General features: G+C 43.1%; 1 protein-coding gene across 2 annotated transcripts in view; it reads left to right on the plus strand.

Moving 5' to 3' along the window:
• Positions 1-392: 392 nt before the first annotated feature.
• The window catches only part of TRPC3 (transient receptor potential cation channel subfamily C member 3), a 40,196-nt gene continuing 21,895 nt past the window's right edge, over positions 393-18,693 (plus strand). The window contains exons 1-3 of one of the 2 annotated variants that reach the window (XM_090139178.1): positions 393-1,343; positions 9,137-9,908; positions 17,693-17,878. In XM_090139178.1, the coding sequence (XP_089995304.1) occupies positions 1,102-1,343; positions 9,137-9,908; positions 17,693-17,878 (1,200 nt within the window). In that variant the 5' untranslated portion in view covers positions 393-1,101. The remainder of the gene's footprint in view (positions 1,344-9,136; positions 9,909-17,692; positions 17,879-18,693) is intronic. The other variant, XM_031596878.2, reaches the window with a different exon arrangement.

An 18,693-nucleotide genomic window follows, 5' to 3' on the forward strand; every position in this document is an offset into this window, starting at 1 on the left:
CACACAGTCCCTGCGTACCTACTGTTCTGCATATTCTGCATGTAAAAACATATGTTCTGCCTTCATTTTGTCGCGGCTGCAGTTTTGTGATGGAATATTTTCCCTATCACAATACAAAATCTCTCAGCACAAGAAGATGTAATGCATCTCTGTACAGCAAGAATCGTTGTGGCTGGTATCTATAGAGTGTAATTACTTCTGATTACATGCGATAGGCGTCTCAGCATCCTCCCACTGCTTTTAGCTCGACACCACGCAGCATTAAAACAGCCGTTCTCAGGTACCGACACCTGGAACCCTTTGGGAACCTGGACGCCTTCATCCTTGGTAAGCCACTCAAAATACGCTTTTTTTTTTTTTTTTTTTTTTTTTTTTCCCCCACTTAAAAATCTTCATCAAACTGCTCCCAGAGCAGAGTGAAACTGTGTCCGAATGCCACGCACGAGCTGTCCGTGGCTGCCATGGGGCCGGGCACCCGAGGCCGGCTGACCGCGCGCCCAACGGCCCGCCTCACGAACCCCATGGCCGGGCGCTGCCCTCGGGGACCGCGTGTCCACGGCGGCCGGCCGCGTTTCCCCCCCCCCGAGGAGCGCAGGCGACGGCGGTTGGCATCCCCGCCCATCCCCTGCCTTCCTTTTCCGTCCCCCCCTCCCTTCTATCCCCCTGAGACGAAGCTGCCGCCGGGCGGGGGCGGTCCCGATGCCGGCAGGTGGGAGCGGCGGCCCCTCCTCGGCGGGGTGCCCGCGGCGGCAGGCGGCCGCCCCGCTCCGCTGCGATGCTGCCCTAGCGAGGGATAATGACAAGGAGAGGCGAGGGGCAGAGCCGCCGCCGGGAGCCCCGTCTCTCGCTCGCCTGCCCGCTCGCCGGCGCTCCCCGGCTCCCGCTGTCGGGCCGCCTGGCTGACAGGCGGCGGGCGGAGAGGGCAGAGGGGCGGCGGAGGGATCGCGGTGCGGCCGCCGTTCCCTCCGGGCGCTCCGTGCCCGGCCGGGCAGCGCCGCCCGCCTCCTCCTCCTCCTCCCGCCTCCTTCTCCGCCGCGCGCGCTGCCCGACGAGGCCGGCCGGGAGCAGCAGCGGCCGCCGCCGCCGGCGGAGACCCCGACCATGTCCAGCAAGAGCCGGAAGGGCAAGGAGCAGGGGAGAGTGACCTTCCCCCCGCAGCAGCAGCAGCAGCAGCAGCAGGAGGAGGAGGAGGAGGAGGCAGAGGAAGAAGAGCGGCAGCGCCGGCGCCGCGGCTGGAGAGGCGTCAACGGTGGGCTGGAGCCGCCGCCGCCGCCGCTGCGCGCCGTGAAGACCCTCCGGGAGCCCTACGGCTACTACCCGCCGCCGCCCTTCGCCAGCACCATGTAAGTCGGGCCCGGGGGCCGACAACTTCCCCGAGACGGCCGCGGGCCGGGCCGCGACACCCGGCCGCTGGGCGCCGGACCGTCTCCGCCCCGTCGAGCCGAGCTCAGGTGCGGGCAGGGCTCGGAGGGGCCGCGCGCCGCTTGTCCGGCCGTCGTTTTGCCGCCGGGGCTGGCCGAAGGGAGAGGCGGGGCCCGAGCCGGTGCCGGCGGGCGCTTCTGCCGCCGGGACCCCGCGGGCTGCGCGCCGCCGGGCTGCGGGGCTGAAGCCGGGGGTGAAGCCGGAGCCCCGCGTTCCCCCGCGCCCCCTGGCGGCCGCGCCGCGCCGCGCCGGCCGGCCTTCCGTCTCCGCTCGCGGTAGGATGTGCGGCTCAGGTCCCCGCGGGCTGAGGCTTCGCCAAACTTTATTAGCTGCTCGCTAGCGGTTTTGAGAAATTAGTCCGCGCGTAATCGGAAGTGTGTCTGATGCGCTTTGCGTGTTGAGCTGTTCCCTGCCTGCTGGTATTAGGTGCCGAGAAAACCCAGTCACTGATTTAGGTAAGATTTGCTGAGCCCGGTGTGCCCTTTTTTACCTTTGTGTCTTCAAAGCCCTCGGGGTGGTGCCTGAAGGCGGCCGCTCGCAGAGATCTGAGGCACCTGCACTGGGAACATCCGTGCGTGAGGTCCTGCTCCTCCATTAACGTGTCTTGGAGAGCTTCTGTTCCTCGTTTCTAAAGACACCGTCATGTCTCTGAGCCCCAGCTCTGGCTGGTGTTTGCTGCAGGATAAATAAATGCAGTTTTACTGATGGGAATATTAATTTTCATTTCTCTGATTGACTGAATGTGTCATGTCCGTGACACCGCTCCCCATGTAACACTCTCCTTGAGTATTTCTAGAGCATTTGATACTTTCAGGGCAATATTTGATTATTAAATAACTCGTTTACTAAATGATGAACACATTGAGTTTTAAGTTAACACATTCAGCATTTATAGAAGAAGCCCTGAATAAAATCACCTCAGAGACAATGGTGAAGTACAGGAGTAAGGATCACAGTCGAAGCCCTGTTTTAGTCACAAATAATGCTTTCTGCCATCCCAGCGCAGAATTTCTTTGCAAACATTTTGTACCCAGGCTCTGAGTGTAAGGATCGTTCTCTCCTGTTGAGCTGCCTGAAACTCGTGCCGAAGTTGTTTGCCTGAGCTGCGTGTGCAGTCAGTGAGATTCTTGAGGTGCTCGTCTCTCCTCATTCCCCACAAAAAGAGCCTGGAAGACTAGTTCAGGCGCATACATTCGCTTTTTAATCAGCTCAAGCTAGGCAGAGGAATTGTTATTTGGTAGCTCTTCTGGGTTCCTGTCCTTGGAATTCCTTTCTTTAGCAAACTGATGTTACGCCAGCGTGGACTAAAACTGAGTTCAATAGCAGTATGCTTTTGGACCTGTGGAAGCCCTTTGAACTGGCAGGGCATTGGGGCTGCCATTTTACCTGTGGTATGTCCATCTTCGTACACAGTGGGCTTTTCTGGAGTAGGAGTAACACTTCGTGATTCTTGCTACAGCCTAAAACTGTAGCGTCTGTGACCAGGATAAGTGAGCATCAGATTGCTCATAATGTACTCAGATAGATATGCATAAGTCTTTGGCTTGCATGCAGTAGTCATGAGAATCCTTGCGTGAAAAAAATCATGATCTAAACTGCAAGGGGATAGAGACAAGAGGATGTGGAGAGGTTTGCACAGGGAGGTGCGGTTGGTATTTGAGAAGTATTCTCTCCAAAAGCATGTAACCCATGCAAGGTACCTGTAACTGTGTGTCTGGCTCCCTCCTGTGCAAATACTGCTGGAAAAAGTAATTAACCCAGGATTTCCAGCAGGACAGCAGGCCAGAGGTAATACTTCTGTTTCATATGGCCCTGTATGTCCTACTGGTGAAGGAAATGGGCTAACATTGCGCATTAATTGTGGTGGGCACTGTGTGCCTGATTTTCTGGGGCCCTTTGAAAACCCAGCTTTTTTTCCTGAGCAGAACACCAGAGCGCAAATGAAAGGCAGTGTAAAAGCATCTTTACAATTCTGTGTTGCTGCAGCCCTACGAACTTGGTTCTCTCCTGGTGAGACCCCTTTGCCTTTTTCTCTGTGTGCACCAATATGATCCTCTCATCAAAACATGGTGCTTTTATTTCCACTGGGATTCAGACAGGTGGTATTTCATTTGGAAGTGTTAGTGATGAGCAGTGGTAGGGAAAAGCTCTGTGCAGTTTTGGGGTTTTTTTAGGAGGCTGGAACGAACAAACTAAGTGTGTATATACCTCCTCCTGATGCCTTGTGGTGTTTTGCTCCTTTTTTGACTGTAGTTCTTTCCAGCTCTTTGCCAGAACTTCTGTGAGCTGACATGAGGGCATTTTGGATGATGGATTATGTCATTTCAGAGCAGTGGGAGAGCACAGACTGGGGTCAGATCTTGCAGCTGGCCTGATTTATGTTCTGTGTTGGGCTGAATTTGTCTCCATCTGATATGAACTACTGCCTGGGCTCTCCAGAAGGGAGAAGGAAGCTGTCATTTCATACATTTTAACTTTGGTGCAGATTCCTACATTGTGTGAAATACATATAGGCTTCCTCAAGATGCAGTATGAATGCATGCATGCATGTAACACCACTTCTTTTGGGGGGAAAAAACAAAGCAGGCATTTAGTAGTGACCTCTTTTGGCCCATGCCCATAGCTCAACTTGAAAGGCTGGCAGAGATTTTGCTTGAGAGAGGTCAGGGAAGAATCACCTGACCAGCACTGTGCGGCCCTGCCTGAGATGGGAACAAAGCAAATGTTTGAGATTGCTTGGTTTAAGAGATCTTGGGAGTCACGGGCTAAAATGCTGCTTGTGCATGTGTGTGTCTGAGCACGTTCTGGGTGTAAGGCAATGTGTCGTGTAATTACAGAGCAGGACCTCAGAGGTTACTTTTGGCAGCACTGGAGGCACAGTGTGTGAGCGCTGCATGGCAGACTAAAGCGTGGCTGCCTTGGAGATGGGCATGTTGCTGCTCTGTGATGTACTTGTCTGATCTGCTTGCAGTCACCGGGCTGCATTTCAGGGCTGCCATAGATTCAAGACTGCTCATGTACTGCAGTTTATTAGTGGGGTGCTTGTAAGTTGTGGGTGCCATCCTTTATTGCAATTAATAGTTCAGGAAGAGTAACTGCTTATTCTTTAGCATGAAAGTTGTAAAATAACTCTGTAGATTTGGGGAGTCTGAAAATGAAACTTCTTTTTTTCGACTCCTCTCTTTTTTAATTATTTCATATGTACTTTGCAGAAATAAATATATATTAAAAAAAAAGACTTGGAAACACGATTACAGATCTTCTCAAATGCATCATCTTGTATTTCTGTCCTTCTGCGATGATTCTGAATGCCAGAATGTGAAGAGATTTAGCAGAGGTTAGCACAGCAGATTGAAGTAATCCATGGTAGAAGCAGAGGAATTGTACTGCATACTCTGGTCCTTAGGAGCTGTTGCTCTGCTGAAGTTTCTAGTCTTATACTTAGAAATAACTCTGCCCAAGGGAAGTAAAGTCAATTTCAAGAATGCTCTCCAGTGACAGGCAGCACTGCAGTGTAGTATAAGGTCATAGTGTATGTGATGCATGCAGGACACAAGAGACAGACAAGGGCATTGCTTGCTTAACAGGAAAAGGAATACGTTTTTTAGTGCACACATGAAAGTCGGAACTTGTATTTTACAAGTTTTCTCAAAGCAGCTGCTTCATGGAGTTTTCTTAAGGCTGAGGAAACATGCCCCAGTGGGGTGAGACTTGGGCTATTTCACTTAAAGTGACTGCTCTTTTCCAGTTCCATCTTTCTTATTTGTGCTGAGCAACACACAGAGGCTTGAAGCTTTATCAGCTCCTTCCCTGTTTTCCTGCTGTGAATTGTGAGTAGTACTGGTGCAGAATGATGGAGGGGCTCAGCTTCACACAACGTTGTGGTGCACCGCTGATGCAGAATTAACATGTAGTAACTTTTCTTGTTTGGCATTTTTCTGTATTTTTTCACCTTATATTCTATGGATTCTTTTTTTATTATTTTATTTTATTTTTATTTTTTAACTATTGGGAACAAAGGTGAAGAAGAACATCGTAATTTTCATCTCTTCGTCCCTCTGTTAATATAGGTTGTCACCTCCTGGCCAAGGATGAGAAGATGAACTTTAAGGCTCTAGGAAACAGAACATGATACAAATTTGCTTTTATTTTAGTCACATTTTTAAGAAGTTTAATGATGATCAGAGAGCTGGAGCACCTCCCCTTTGAGGATGGGCTGAGAGAGCTGGGTCTCTTCAGCCTGGAGAAGAGGAGACCTTATAGCAGGCTTCCAGTACCTGAAGGGGGCTACAGAAAAGCTGGAGGGGGGGGGTGGGGTACTTTTTACAAGGGCATGGAGCAACAGAATGAGTTTAAAACTGGAAGAGGGTAGATTCAGACTAGGTATCAGGAAGAAATTCATCACTGTGAGAATGGTGAGACACTGCAACAGGTGGCCCAGAGAGGCTGCGAATGTTCCCTGCCTGGAAGCATTCAAGGCCAGGCTGGATGGGGCTTTCAGCAACCTGGTCTAGTGGGAGGCGTCCCTGCCTACAGCGGTGGGTTGGAACTAGATGATCTTAAAGGTGCCTTCCAACACAAGCCATTCTATTATTCTGTGTTTAGAGATAGGACTTGTGATTGTTTTGATTACTTAAGTTGACAAATGTGGCATATAAATTTTACCAAAAACAGTTAAATAAGTTTTTGTTTGTTTTGAGCCATTTAGGCCATTTTCTTGATGGTTTGGGATAGCTTAAACATCTTAGTTACAGGAAAAGGGGAGCAGAGAATGGAACAGTGGCCTTGTACTTGTGACCCTTCCTGCTTACAGCGCTCTGACTGGAGCTGCTCAGCCTTCAGCGCCTTGCTGCACGATGAGGGGAGGAGGAGCACAGGGAGGTACGGGTGACCCTGACAGAGCAGCACATTGTCAGCACGCTACAAGATTTTTTGCACTTTATTTTTTTCAGAAGGCCTTGACAATGTTTTAGTCATGAAAATACCAAGCAACTTCCATCTTTGTTTAGAGAAGATATTGCAGTCACTTCAAATACATCATTTCTGTAACAAGATTTATAGTGAAGGAAATTTTCCTTACTGAGTATGGACATTCTAGTGTAACACCTTTGGAAAGATACATCTCTTTTTACAGAAGTCAAATGAGTCACCTCAGTCACAGTGTGTTTTGAAGCAAGTAGATAAAACAGAAAATAAAAGTGACATATTTCAAATTATACTGAAAAATTACCCCGAATATATGGGGGAAAATGTGTTATGTATTTCATAAAAAGATAAATGAGATTCAAGGTGACTGTTTAGAGTCTTCTTTAATCAAGAAGTCAGCATGAATCAATCTGTTCTGTCTTCCATTTTGGTATACTTGATTTTTTTTTCTTTATACTATTACAGTAAACAATTACATTTCTGTACCTGTATGTTTTAAGATGTGGAAGAGGAACGGAAGCCTAATAGCATGGCAGACAGTAAGATCTCGTTATCTTGTTTAGAATAAGATGGCAGTATTTCTTGCTTTACATCTGATTATTTTGGGAATAAGGCAGTTGCATAGTGTGGCTTTTCACCATGTGTGCTGTGGGCCAAAGTCATCGTATCTGAGTACTTCCAAACATGAAATATGCTTACGCTTTACATAGTAAATCAATCCTGTGGTTAATGCCATTGCAAATTCCATTTCCTACACAAACATTTTCATAGATAGAAGGAAGGTGGTATGGGATTGAGAAAGAATGGATGTGTCGTGTGTAGCAAAGCAGCTTTGGCACATATTTCAAGAAGTAAGTACCAGACAGCATAACGTATGCTCCAGTGCCACCACTGCTAGATCACTTCTAGCAGTACGGAAATACCGACCTCACATGAAAATCAGAGAGTTCAGATGCTACGGAAAGACCTGCCTTTGATAATGAGTCATTTCACTCAGTTTTTTGTCTCCAGTGAAACTTCCCATCTGTCCTGCAACTCCCTTTGTGCAAATCAGCTTTTACAGTGCTTGTAGCTTTGATAAAGTGAGTAAGATTTAATGTTCCACCAAATGTATTACAACTGATGCAGACAGCTGGAAAAGCAGGCGTATTCTTGTAATCTGAATAGGATTAGGTCTGCCAAGTGAAAACCAGTAGGGCTGACATGAGAATATTTGGGGAAATCCAGGGATGTCAACCCTTACATTTTGTGTAGTAGCAGCGTAGCTGAGCTCTTTGCTGGAAGGTCACACACAAAAATAAAAAAGACTGCATTTAAGGGAAGGTTGCTCACATTGTGGATTTGGTCCTGCAGCACTTAGATTTATAACTTTTGGAGCTGCCCTTGAGCTTCTACTGCATTCCTCTGAATGCTGGTAGTGGGTGCCCAAGGTGTCGGTGCCATTTCTTCCCTCGGTTCTGTTCTGTTGCAGACTGACAGGGTCTTAAAAAGGACATTTAACTATTTTGTTATGCCCTCCATCTCTTCAGGTGCACCTTACTTGGCTTTTGCAATGAGGGTAGATGGATTAATTTCCTCTGTGGCTGTTTATTTTCGTGTCTGAATTTTTCAGTGAGATGAATGAATGAATTTTCACAATGCTCCTGTAAAATTGGAGGCAATTGTTCTTTTTTCAGTAGATGAGGAATGGAGACACAGAGTACTTATTTTACTGGCTCATAATTCCAGTTTGTGTTTCTTCAGTTAGCTAGTTCGCCCATTCTTTTCTCCTGTGCCCTTCTCATTTCTCCCTCTTCCTGCTTTTGCAGCCAGTGTTGCAGGGACTTCACAGCTTCTCCAGTTAGTTCTTTGTTTCCTTTCCCAGACAGTCTTGTCCTCCTACACCCAAGTTTCTTCTTCACTCTATGCCTGCCATCTCATTTTTCGTTAATTAAATATTTGGCTTTTTTACTGTTTTACTCATATTAGAAGAGGTGTGGTACAGGTGTGGTGTTTTTGTTTTGTTTTTTTAAATGTGACTCGCTTGGTGAGATTCCTTTCAGCTCCTGGAATGGCAGGTGTACATTAGAGGTGGATTCAGCATAATGCACAGCATTGCAGAACTCCAGTTACAGGGAGAGCTCATCCCAGTGTAGGCTGTATCATGTCTGTTGTCAGTAAACAGTAGTTTACCTACTAGTATCCAGAAAGTCTACTGAACATGTATGCACTGGTGTATTTCAAAGACATCTAATGTGACCAGATTCACTTGTGAGTAGATCTCTCCAAGTTTGGTTAATGTTCCTCAAAGTAAGCGCTAGCAGGCATGAGATCTGGCTTCACTGTATGCAGTCTACGGGGCTCACAGGTTCAATTCCAGAGGCCCTTTCTGTTTTGTTGGCATGGTCAAGATTTTTTTTCCCCCTTACTTATCAGATGTCACTTCTCTACAGAATCCCTCCCAGCACACTGTTATATATAAAATGAAAACGCATCTACAATATCAAGTTGTACTTTTGATGGCAATTAAATACCATCCACCACAGGGACTCAATCTGATTGTTCAAAGAAAGCAATATTTACACTTACTGTATCATACTTTGCATAAATCAACGATGAAGGAAAATTTTCTTTGCGTTGCCTGCCATGAGGGCAGAAAGATCCTAAGAAGGAATGCTTCTAGTTAATAGATGGGCAAATGGCAGTGTCAGAATGAGGTAAGTGCTCATTTTTGTAGCCACAGGAGAGCTTTAAACTACAAATAACCAAGACTGACATTTTGTTACCTTCTTATTTTTCTCCCCACTAGGTACATTGAAGAAAGTCCGTCTCTGAGGCGTATGACTATGATGAGGGAAAAGGGAAGGCGCCAGGCCATTAGAGGCCCAGCATTCATGTTCAACAACAGAGGCACTAGTCTGACTGCTGAGGAAGAGCGCTTTCTAGATGCAGCAGAGTATGGGAACATACCTGTGGTGCGCAAAATGCTGGAGGAGTCAAAAACACTGAATGTCAACTGTGTTGACTACATGGGCCAAAACGCCTTGCAGCTTGCTGTGGGGAATGAACATTTGGAAGTGACAGAACTTCTGTTAAAAAAAGAGAACTTGGCACGGATTGGAGATGCCCTGCTGCTTGCAATCAGCAAGGGCTACATTAGGATAGTGGAAGCAATTTTAAATCATCCTGGGTTTTCAGTAAATAAGCGACTGACTCTGAGCCCTTGTGAGCAGGAGCTCCAGGATGACGATTTTTATTCCTATGATGAAGACGGCACCCGCTTTTCTCCAGATATCACTCCCATCATTTTAGCTGCTCACTGCCAAAAATACGAAGTCGTGCATATGCTGTTGATGAAAGGAGCAAGGATAGAAAGGCCTCATGATTATTTCTGCAAATGTAATGACTGTACAGAGAAGCAAAAGCATGATTCTTTCAGTCACTCTAGGTCAAGAATAAATGCCTACAAAGGACTGGCCAGTCCAGCTTACCTGTCCCTTTCCAGTGAAGATCCTGTGCTCACTGCGCTGGAACTCAGCAATGAGCTTGCCAAATTGGCTAACATTGAAAAAGAATTCAAGGTAATGGTAGATTTGTATTTCTTGCTGTCTTTGTTTGTTTTAACGTTGATGCTACCTTATAATGTCCTTAGATGCTTGAAATTATTTCCTGTGTCAACTTTTTCAATTGCAAATGCTTTTATATTTATTCTCTGTAGCTCTTGATTTTGCATTCTGAATACTTAAGTCTTTAAAAAGGATTTTTAAAGTGAAATGGAAATGCTTCCATACTTGCTGCATATGGAGAAAATTGGAAAAAGAGATGGTGTGTATTCTGCTAAACTTGCAGAAGATTAAAAACAACTTCATTTGCTGTAGCGAATAGTACTTTAGTTACAAATGCTTTGTAGCATAGGTGCAGAAAGCAGAAACATTAAGCCTAGTGCAGCAGTGACCTTATTCGTGTTTTGTTATTCATACTCATTTTGAATAATGTCTCCAAATTGTTAAGAATGCAGGCAGTGTTCTTTTAATGCATCTTTTAGAACTGTCACTTGTTCAGAACTGTCTGTTAAGCTCATTAAGCTGATTAAGATGTCTGCTGTTACCTGTTTCAGATATATATCTGGTTTAGTATGTCAAGTATCTCAACTTTTCTGCGTATTTCAGCTTCTCCATCGGACAGCTAATGACTTAGTTAATTGTTGTACAGTGATGATTTTTGGACTTGCATTTTTTTTTAGTGCCTTGAAAAGTATACCCTCTCTGTGCACCCCTCCCTCAAAAAAATCACCACCAACATGGAACCAAACACACAAACCTCAATGCCAGTAGCAGCAGAATACTATATGTCATAAGATAAGCTTGTCTTGGGGAATGTGACAGGTTATTCTCAGTGAGTAGTGATGTTAATAACACCATGCCTAGTCGTAGCAAGGTCAGTGTTGGATGCCACTTTTTTTTTTACTAATATCTTCATAAGCAATCTGGGAGAGGCAAGAGATGCATTCATCTTTTAAAACAACAAGAAGCGTTGCTAATGCAGCGTCTTCTTCCCAAAAGAAATATGCAGCAACTTACAGGAAAATAGGCAGAAATGCAAAAAGTGAACTTTATCACTGGAGAACAAATGGCTCCAGATATAGCTAAGTGGGTTAAAATACAATTTAAAAAGAAAGCTTCTGTGCTGAGGAAGATTCAAGTATTATACCACTCACTAATAATGTACAAAAGTCAGCTTAAATCTTTTCTCTCCCTCCTTTGCTAAAGGAACCTTCTCGTACTGTGCAATTTTGCAAATGGATTGAGAATTTACTGAAATGTATTTATTCAGTGTAGAAAAAGTGTCAGATTTTTCTTATCCTCTGCTGAGGAATCTCTTAGTGAACATAAAATTGAGGAATTTGAGATTTTCATCAGATATGTTGAACTTATTGGCTTCTGTGCTTCCCACAGTGAATCAATCGTAGTTACATGCCTCATTTAGAGATCATTACAGAAGGTTATATCTCTGGTGTGTGCAGCTCAGTCTGGTTTAGTATTGTTTTCTTTTCAACAAGGCCAACTTCTGAAGAGCCACAGAGTGTCCCAGAATCATGTGCCTAAGATGGAGATATGTGGATTTTCTGAGTAATGCTTTGGTGGCCAAGGATGCAACCTCTGTCTATCTGTCTATCTGTCTATCTTGTTGATACTGCATGCAAAATGTGTTATTAAAACTGTGGACAGAAACACTGTTGCATTCAGGGCCTAAAATTTAAGCATCATGCAACTTGTTAGGCCCACAATAGCCTCAAAAGGTAAATTATGGAAAGCATTTATTTATTTATTTATTTATTTATTTATTTATTTATTTAGTGGGGTTGATGTATATTATTGGAACTGAACAGAAGAGTCTCAGTAGTTACAAAATTTTGGTAAGCTCCCATGTCCCAGGCCCTAATATTATAAACATGACTTCAGTCTAACAAATAGCTCAACCTTTGGAGGTGGTGAAGATGAATGTTTGGGTTGGGCTTATTTCAAAGCAGAACTTAAAAAATTAACTTTTCAAACGTTAAGTTGTCATAGAATAAAGGTATTGTGGTCTTCAGGGTTTTTTTGTTTTGTTTTGTATTGTTTTTTTCCTGAACTGTTCAGCCTCTGTTGGCATTTTTGGGATGCATAAGAGCCCAAGAAATCCACTATGTGCACAATTTTCTCTATTTGTAAATAATATTTACATGACAGCTGGCCTTCATAGGTGTATGTGATAATTCAGTTTTGGATCCTACTGTAGGAACTGATGTTGGCTCTTGTCTAGCCTGGAATTTCCATCTTCTCATCAAAATCACAATATTCCAGTGAAGTACCTGTTTTCCTCACTGACCTCACATTGATCCCTTTTCATTCTTTCTTATGAAGTCCGAGCACTCCTTTTTTCTCAGGCTGGGTAGCAGAGGCGCATCTTTTTCTCTGACATCTTTTGTTGGTTGCCTTTTTTGGGGAGAAAGGAAATGGGAAAGGAGGAAGGAGGAAAATGAGGCGAGGAATTTTTTAGCATCACCGTGAAACTGTGGGTCCAGGAAGGGATGACTGACAGCAAGGCTGTGTGCTGCAGTGGGGCTGTGCATGGGTGTCTTGGACTGCTGGCAGCATGAATGTTACACAGGAAGCTGCACTGACAGCCCCACATGGAGATGGGTTTAGGAGAAAGCAAGCAGTGCTTCTGTGGCTGATTGAAGTTAGCTGTGAGATCTGCTTAAAACGATTTTTAATGATATTAATTATTTATTTGTAAAATCTATGGGACGTTAAGGCCCATAGCATTTCCTCTGCATGCTTACAGCAATGCTCTTCTTGGGTGCAGAGCAGGAAATACCTCTCTAGGTATTTCCCACAGAGAATGAATGTGGGATGAAGCTGTATTAAAATGCCTGAGGACAGAGCTTCTGAGTATATGCTTGCTGAATTGAACATCTTCTGCATATGCGAAGTCCAGTCTGCCCCTTAAATGCTCTTAGCATTTACACTAACAAATTCACTAACCAGAGTTTGCACAAAAGCATTGAAGATGTGGGAAAATTACTTAGGACATTCATTCATGACAGTCAGCTCTGCATTAAGTTCTCTAGTGTAATTAAAAAACATAATTGCATTGATTCTATTTTTTCCTCAGAACTAATGAGGCAGGATTTGAAGAAACCAATGAACTCACATTTTGCTACTAAGATGCAAGATATAGACAAAAGAAAGTTACTGAAAATGAGTAAATAAAAAGAGAAGATGGGGAAACTAGAACCCTGAAGGCCATTGTACTCATTCTCTTCTGTCCTCAAACCTCCTTACTTCTTATTCTCTTGTTTTCCAAGCTCCAGTTGCTTCCTCTGCTATTCTTCATCTTTTTCACTGTAGTTCTTGATCGTGTTACTCCCTTTTGTTCTTTGCTTCTGCTCATGTCCTTTTCAGTTATTCGTTTACTTCTTCAGATTTCCTTCTTTTCATCTCTTTTTTTAAGTGCTCTTATATTGTTTTTTGTTTGTTTGTTTGTTTTTGTAATTCTCTATCTATCTATCTATCTATCTTTTTTTTTTTTTTTTTTTCCTTTCTTAATTTCTATCATCCTCCCATTATTCATTCTTGCATTTTCTAATCCTAGTAAAGCCTGGCTGGCTTGTCTGTACCTGCAGGTGGCTCCTCTTTAGATCTGGGAAGTGGCAAAGGAGCCATCGCACCTGATCTGTGCCTGGCAGTCAAAGCAAGGTACCTTTTTGTGCAGCATATCCAGAGCAGGAACTGCAGTGTTTCTTTTCCTTAGTGATTCCAATCCTCATTAAAGGAGTTGACAGGATTTCAGATTGAGTCAAGAATTTTGATTTGTTTTGTCCAAGTCAAGGCTGCTACCAAAGCCTAAAAAGACCCACTGCTTTCACATTAAATGTTGGTCTATGAAAAGAGCTGGTTAGATTCTCAGGTGTCACGTTTTCAGATTGTTTTAGGTGTAATAGAGATGATTAGAAAGAAATCAGCATGAATTTCTGTGTCTGAGATGCAATACTAGGATTCTACATCACTCTCGTGATGTAGAAGTTCATAAGTGAATTCATAATGAAAATGCTTGTTAAGGGAATGTTTTTAAGGTTTATTAAAACTGCTGGTTTGGTTATTTTCTTTTAGAAAGGACAAGGCCCACTATACTGTAATCTCTGAGTGGCTGGAGACCTGAGGGTGTGCTGCGTTATGTCTGATAGCCTGGCTAGAGAAGCTCAGTCTGGAACCATATCTTCTCTAACGTAAAGAAGTGTTCATTACTACAGTTTGATAATTGCATTTTCTAATCCCAGCAGCACCACAAATCACTTTGCAATACAGAGATTCCCAATTTTTGTGTGTTCTTATTCTGTTTTTAGCAAAGCTGGACACTGCAGCTGCCATGAATTACTGAATTTGCTACTTACCATTCTCCTTGAGACCTCTGAAAATGTTACTGCACAGTGATGGGAGAATTTCTAGTGGACAGAACAGCTGATGGAACTTCTCTTTGGAGTGACCATAGAGAGAAACAGGACAAGAGAACCAAAAAGCCACATGAAGGGCATGTGTATCCCCTCTCAGCTAAATAGAGTTTCATGTAAGAAAGCTGTGTGAGCAAGAATTGCAGAAGCTCATGTCACATCAGAATTTGGTCCATTGGAGCAAGTATCCAAAAGGTCCTTGTCCTGCTTTATATAGGATAAATCCCCATTCTCAGCTTTGCTAAAAACTCCCACTGAAACCAGTGGAAGGCATGGACGTGCATCTAAAAGCGGCATTTGTCGCTGATCCAAGTAAATTTACATAGTGTTATCTCAGCTGAACTAACAAACAGCATTCAAGCTTGAGCTACGTTTAGGTCCAGCTTTTAAACAACAGGGCTCAGATCCATAATTGTTAGTGCAATTATCTGCTTGATTTGCATATACAGTTCTTACAGTTCTGTATGCAAACTGTCTAGCTATATTTAATCTCAAAGCAGCCATTTAATACTTAATCCATGTGTGATTGTGTGTAATGCCTTTGAAGTAGTTATGCCGGTGAGCACAGTCATGAATTGTGGAGCTTATGGAAATGCAGCTCCCGTGTAATAGGAAACGGAATCATATGTTTTGTCTAACTATATGTAATTGCTTGTTATAACATTTCTTCAGAACAGTTAAAATGTTATTGATTAAATCATTGTAATATTTTCATTCGTAAGCTTCAGTCTTTACACACAGGTGGCTATTTTCTTTGTCCATAATCCTGCATAAATTCATGAGATAGTCTCTAATATTCTCTTCTTGCTAAGAATAGGCAGAGTTGGACAGGCTGAGATATAGCAGCCAATGTATGATGGGACTGTTGGAAAGGCACTGTTCTGCAGTCCCAGTTCTCATCAGTTGTCTGTTACCCTCTGGTGTCAACTGTCTGTGGGCTAATGTTTTCAATGGGATAAAGATGCCTATGCAGCCGTTAGGGGCTTTTGAAAGAGACAGTTTAAGATGGTATAGCAAGGAAAACCGGCCGAGTCAGGCTGTGAATTAATTGAACAGGCACTTTGATCAGGGAGGCAGAGTGCCTGTGTTATCCTGAGAAACAGGCTGAGAGCCCCACTGTGTAAGCAGGTCTGTTGATGCCTCACTCTTTGTTTGGCATTCCCCTGAAAAATAGCTTCTCCTTATTGAATTGGCAGCATGTGCAGGATGTAGCAGGGCTTTCCTATGTGGACTTGGATGCATCAGACAGAGTTCTGATGGCATTTCTTAGGGCACGGAAGAGATGAGTGATCTGGTGGCTTTGTTTGCTCTCGGTGTCTTCTCAAAAAAGCAAAGACGTGTGGGTGACTGAGACCATGGATCTGGTTTCTGCTACTCATGCAATGCCCTAGAGACAGAAGATTGCTAGAGAATTGGGTCCCGTGATTACAGTACAGGTAGCATTTGGCTGTTTAATTCTATCAAGCAATCAAATATCCTGAGAGAAATTTGATTTTACTAATATGTAAGTAAGGACCCGGAGATGGAAATCTGATGTGTTCTCCCAGCGTAAGATTCAAAACCTGAATCAGATATTAGCAATGCACAGACTGTTCTTCACTTCTCAAAAACAGCATCCATAAGCAATATAGCCTATATTTAATCCTTAGCTTTACAGAATTAAGCTTAATCCATCATATATCCAATGTCGCTTTAGCAATAAGCACAGCTGTTACAGGAAAGTGGTCTATTCACCTATGAAGAAATGTTGCAGCACTGTTAACTCTCAGTAGAAATTCAGGTAACTCTTCATAGTGGGCAAGTTGACCCTGCGAAGCAGTCTGTCCTTCAGCAACTAGCAGGGCTGCTCACAGAGTAAATGGGTGTACTTCTGCGGAAATGGTGTTATTCCCTCACTCTTAGAAGCACACTACTTCTCCTAATGTTTCTTCACAGTTAGCAAAAGAATGAGAAGGAGTGTTTTAAGTGAAGATGATTTCGTGCGAATGGACAGTACACTCATTCATGTGGGGACTAAATTTGGCTTGTGATATATCATAAAACACTTGAATAATTTAAAGCCATCTAAACTAAACTTTATTAAACCTTAATGAGATGTCACCTTTGAGCCTAGCATAGATAAACGTAATACTAAAGCAGGGAATTCTTTTTTCTCATGTAAATTTATGAATGCCTGCAAATTCAGGTGAAAACAAACATTGTTTATTTTAGCTGAATAGTACAACTGAAGTCAGTGAATTGGCAACAGCAACTTTAAAGTGTTCAAGAAAAAGTTGATTATCAGTCTTACTCCCATTGAACTAACATTATGCTATATCTGATAATTAGTCTGTTGTTAGTCCGATAATTTGCTTGTCTCCAGCCATGTTTCATTTGGATTCATATCTGAATCTGACCTATGGGATTGATGACTGATTCCCACATTTCCCATCTTTCCCCAAAATAACTGGATACTTCTGAGTGTGTATTTATACCTCTATCCCATTTTGTAGATGCTAAGTGAAAAAATAACAGAACTAGCATTACAAGGAGGGAAAAGTAATATATTTAGGCAACGGTGAGGAAGGTAAGGTTTACAGGGAAAAAAAAAAAAAAAAAAGGAAATGAAGAGATGATAAGGCAAAGAAGTAGAGCAGTAGAGAAACATTTTTGAGCAAATGAGAGCCACAAAGGAAAAAATTTTAATACCCAGAAGATGGCTTTAAAAAGATAATGTATGAAAATGAACAGTTCACTGAGGAACAGGGAATGTAGGAAAAACAGAGACAGAGGACTCAGACTGGCGTTTTGATAGCTGGGGCAGGGGAGGGAACATTAAGAGCTATGGAATAAATGAAAAAGGAGGTTATAGAAATGGAGTTGGATATTGGAACACTTGATGCAATAAGGTTAGACAAGCAGATGCAGTCAAGCTTCCTCCTCCACCTATAGCTTTTTGGGGGAAATTGGAGGCTGCATCTCAGATAAACTCATAGAGTTTATCTGTGTGTGAGGTCATGGACAGATGAATGAAGCCAGGTTTCTACCAAGGTAAATAGCAGATATGAGTTTGCAGTTAACAGTGCAGAGGTGATGGAAGACATAGAAGCATAAACAGAAGTGCGAACACAGACTCAAATTTGCATGCTTGTCGGTTAGCTTAACTTTTTGAAGCGTAGCCACAAATGTTTTGTCAGAAGAGACAGGAGATAAATTGAAGTCTTTGCAATATTGACAGATGCAAACAACCAAGAAGATTAAAGGTCGTGCTTGAAAAATACTCATAATCTTGCTTACAGGGAGACAGCATGACGTTACATGTTCTTTTTCCCGTGGTGCTAACTCTTTAAGCCTGTTCCTCACATATCATTTTCTCTAACCTCTCTGTTTCAGAATGACTATCGCAAGCTGTCTATGCAATGCAAAGATTTTGTGGTTGGAGTTCTTGATCTCTGCCGAGACTCGGAAGAAGTGGAGGCCATCCTTAATGGAGATTTGAATTCAGAGCCAGTTGAAACGCAGCGACACAGAGCATCACTGAGCCGTGTGAAACTGGCCATTAAGTATGAAGTCAAAAAGGTAAGCACTTTCAGATGACGTAATGTGAACAGTGTCATTTCACTGTGCCACAGGTATTATGAACTGATGCTCAGTTGCATTAATGAGATGGTGCATGTAATCGACACACTCACAAGGTGGAAGCTGGCAGAAGGGAGCTGCAGTGAAGAAGTTCTGTTTAATCTGTATTATGCTTCTGAGAATTGGCAGGAGATTTTAATTACATAAATCAGCTATGCTAGCAAGGCTATACACGGTTGTTCAGATCTTTCTCTTGATTAAATAAATTAAAAAAAAAAAAAAAGGTGGAGCCAGATTTCCACTTAGTGAAAGTAAAGGATGTGCCTTCCTGCCAGTCTGTGATAGCCTTCTCTTTTGAGTGGACATTGTTTTTATAAACAGTTGGCTTCAGCAAACCAATGGACTGGTTTGTCCATTATTTTTTCTCTTACCTTTGCTTTCTGCCTCAAATAACTGAATAGGGCATTCTGGAAAGTAAATTTTTGAAAGTCTGGCAGCTTTCTACTAGTGAGCATGCACACATCTTTTTTTGAAAGAGAAGTGTTCCTTTTCCTACTCTGAAAGGAAAAGCGAACATTTAAGTTGCCATCAAATATATGATTCTTTCATTTATTCTAAAATACGACAGTAACATAAACAGCTTATCTGCAAATGTGTGGATATAATAAAAAGTGGTACTGTAGTGAGAAATCTTAAATGATTTATGTTCTGTATTCCTTCTAGAAGATTTTTAAAAATCAGTCCTGAAACTGTTGGAATTATGTTTGTAGGTAGTTAATCAGTTACTTTCAGTTCTGCATTAATCCACCCGTACC

The sequence above is a fragment of the Phasianus colchicus genome, chromosome 4 (assembly GCF_987193195.1).
Source record: "Phasianus colchicus chromosome 4, bPhaCol1.hap1.1, whole genome shotgun sequence".
NCBI lineage: Eukaryota > Metazoa > Chordata > Aves > Galliformes > Phasianidae > Phasianus > Phasianus colchicus.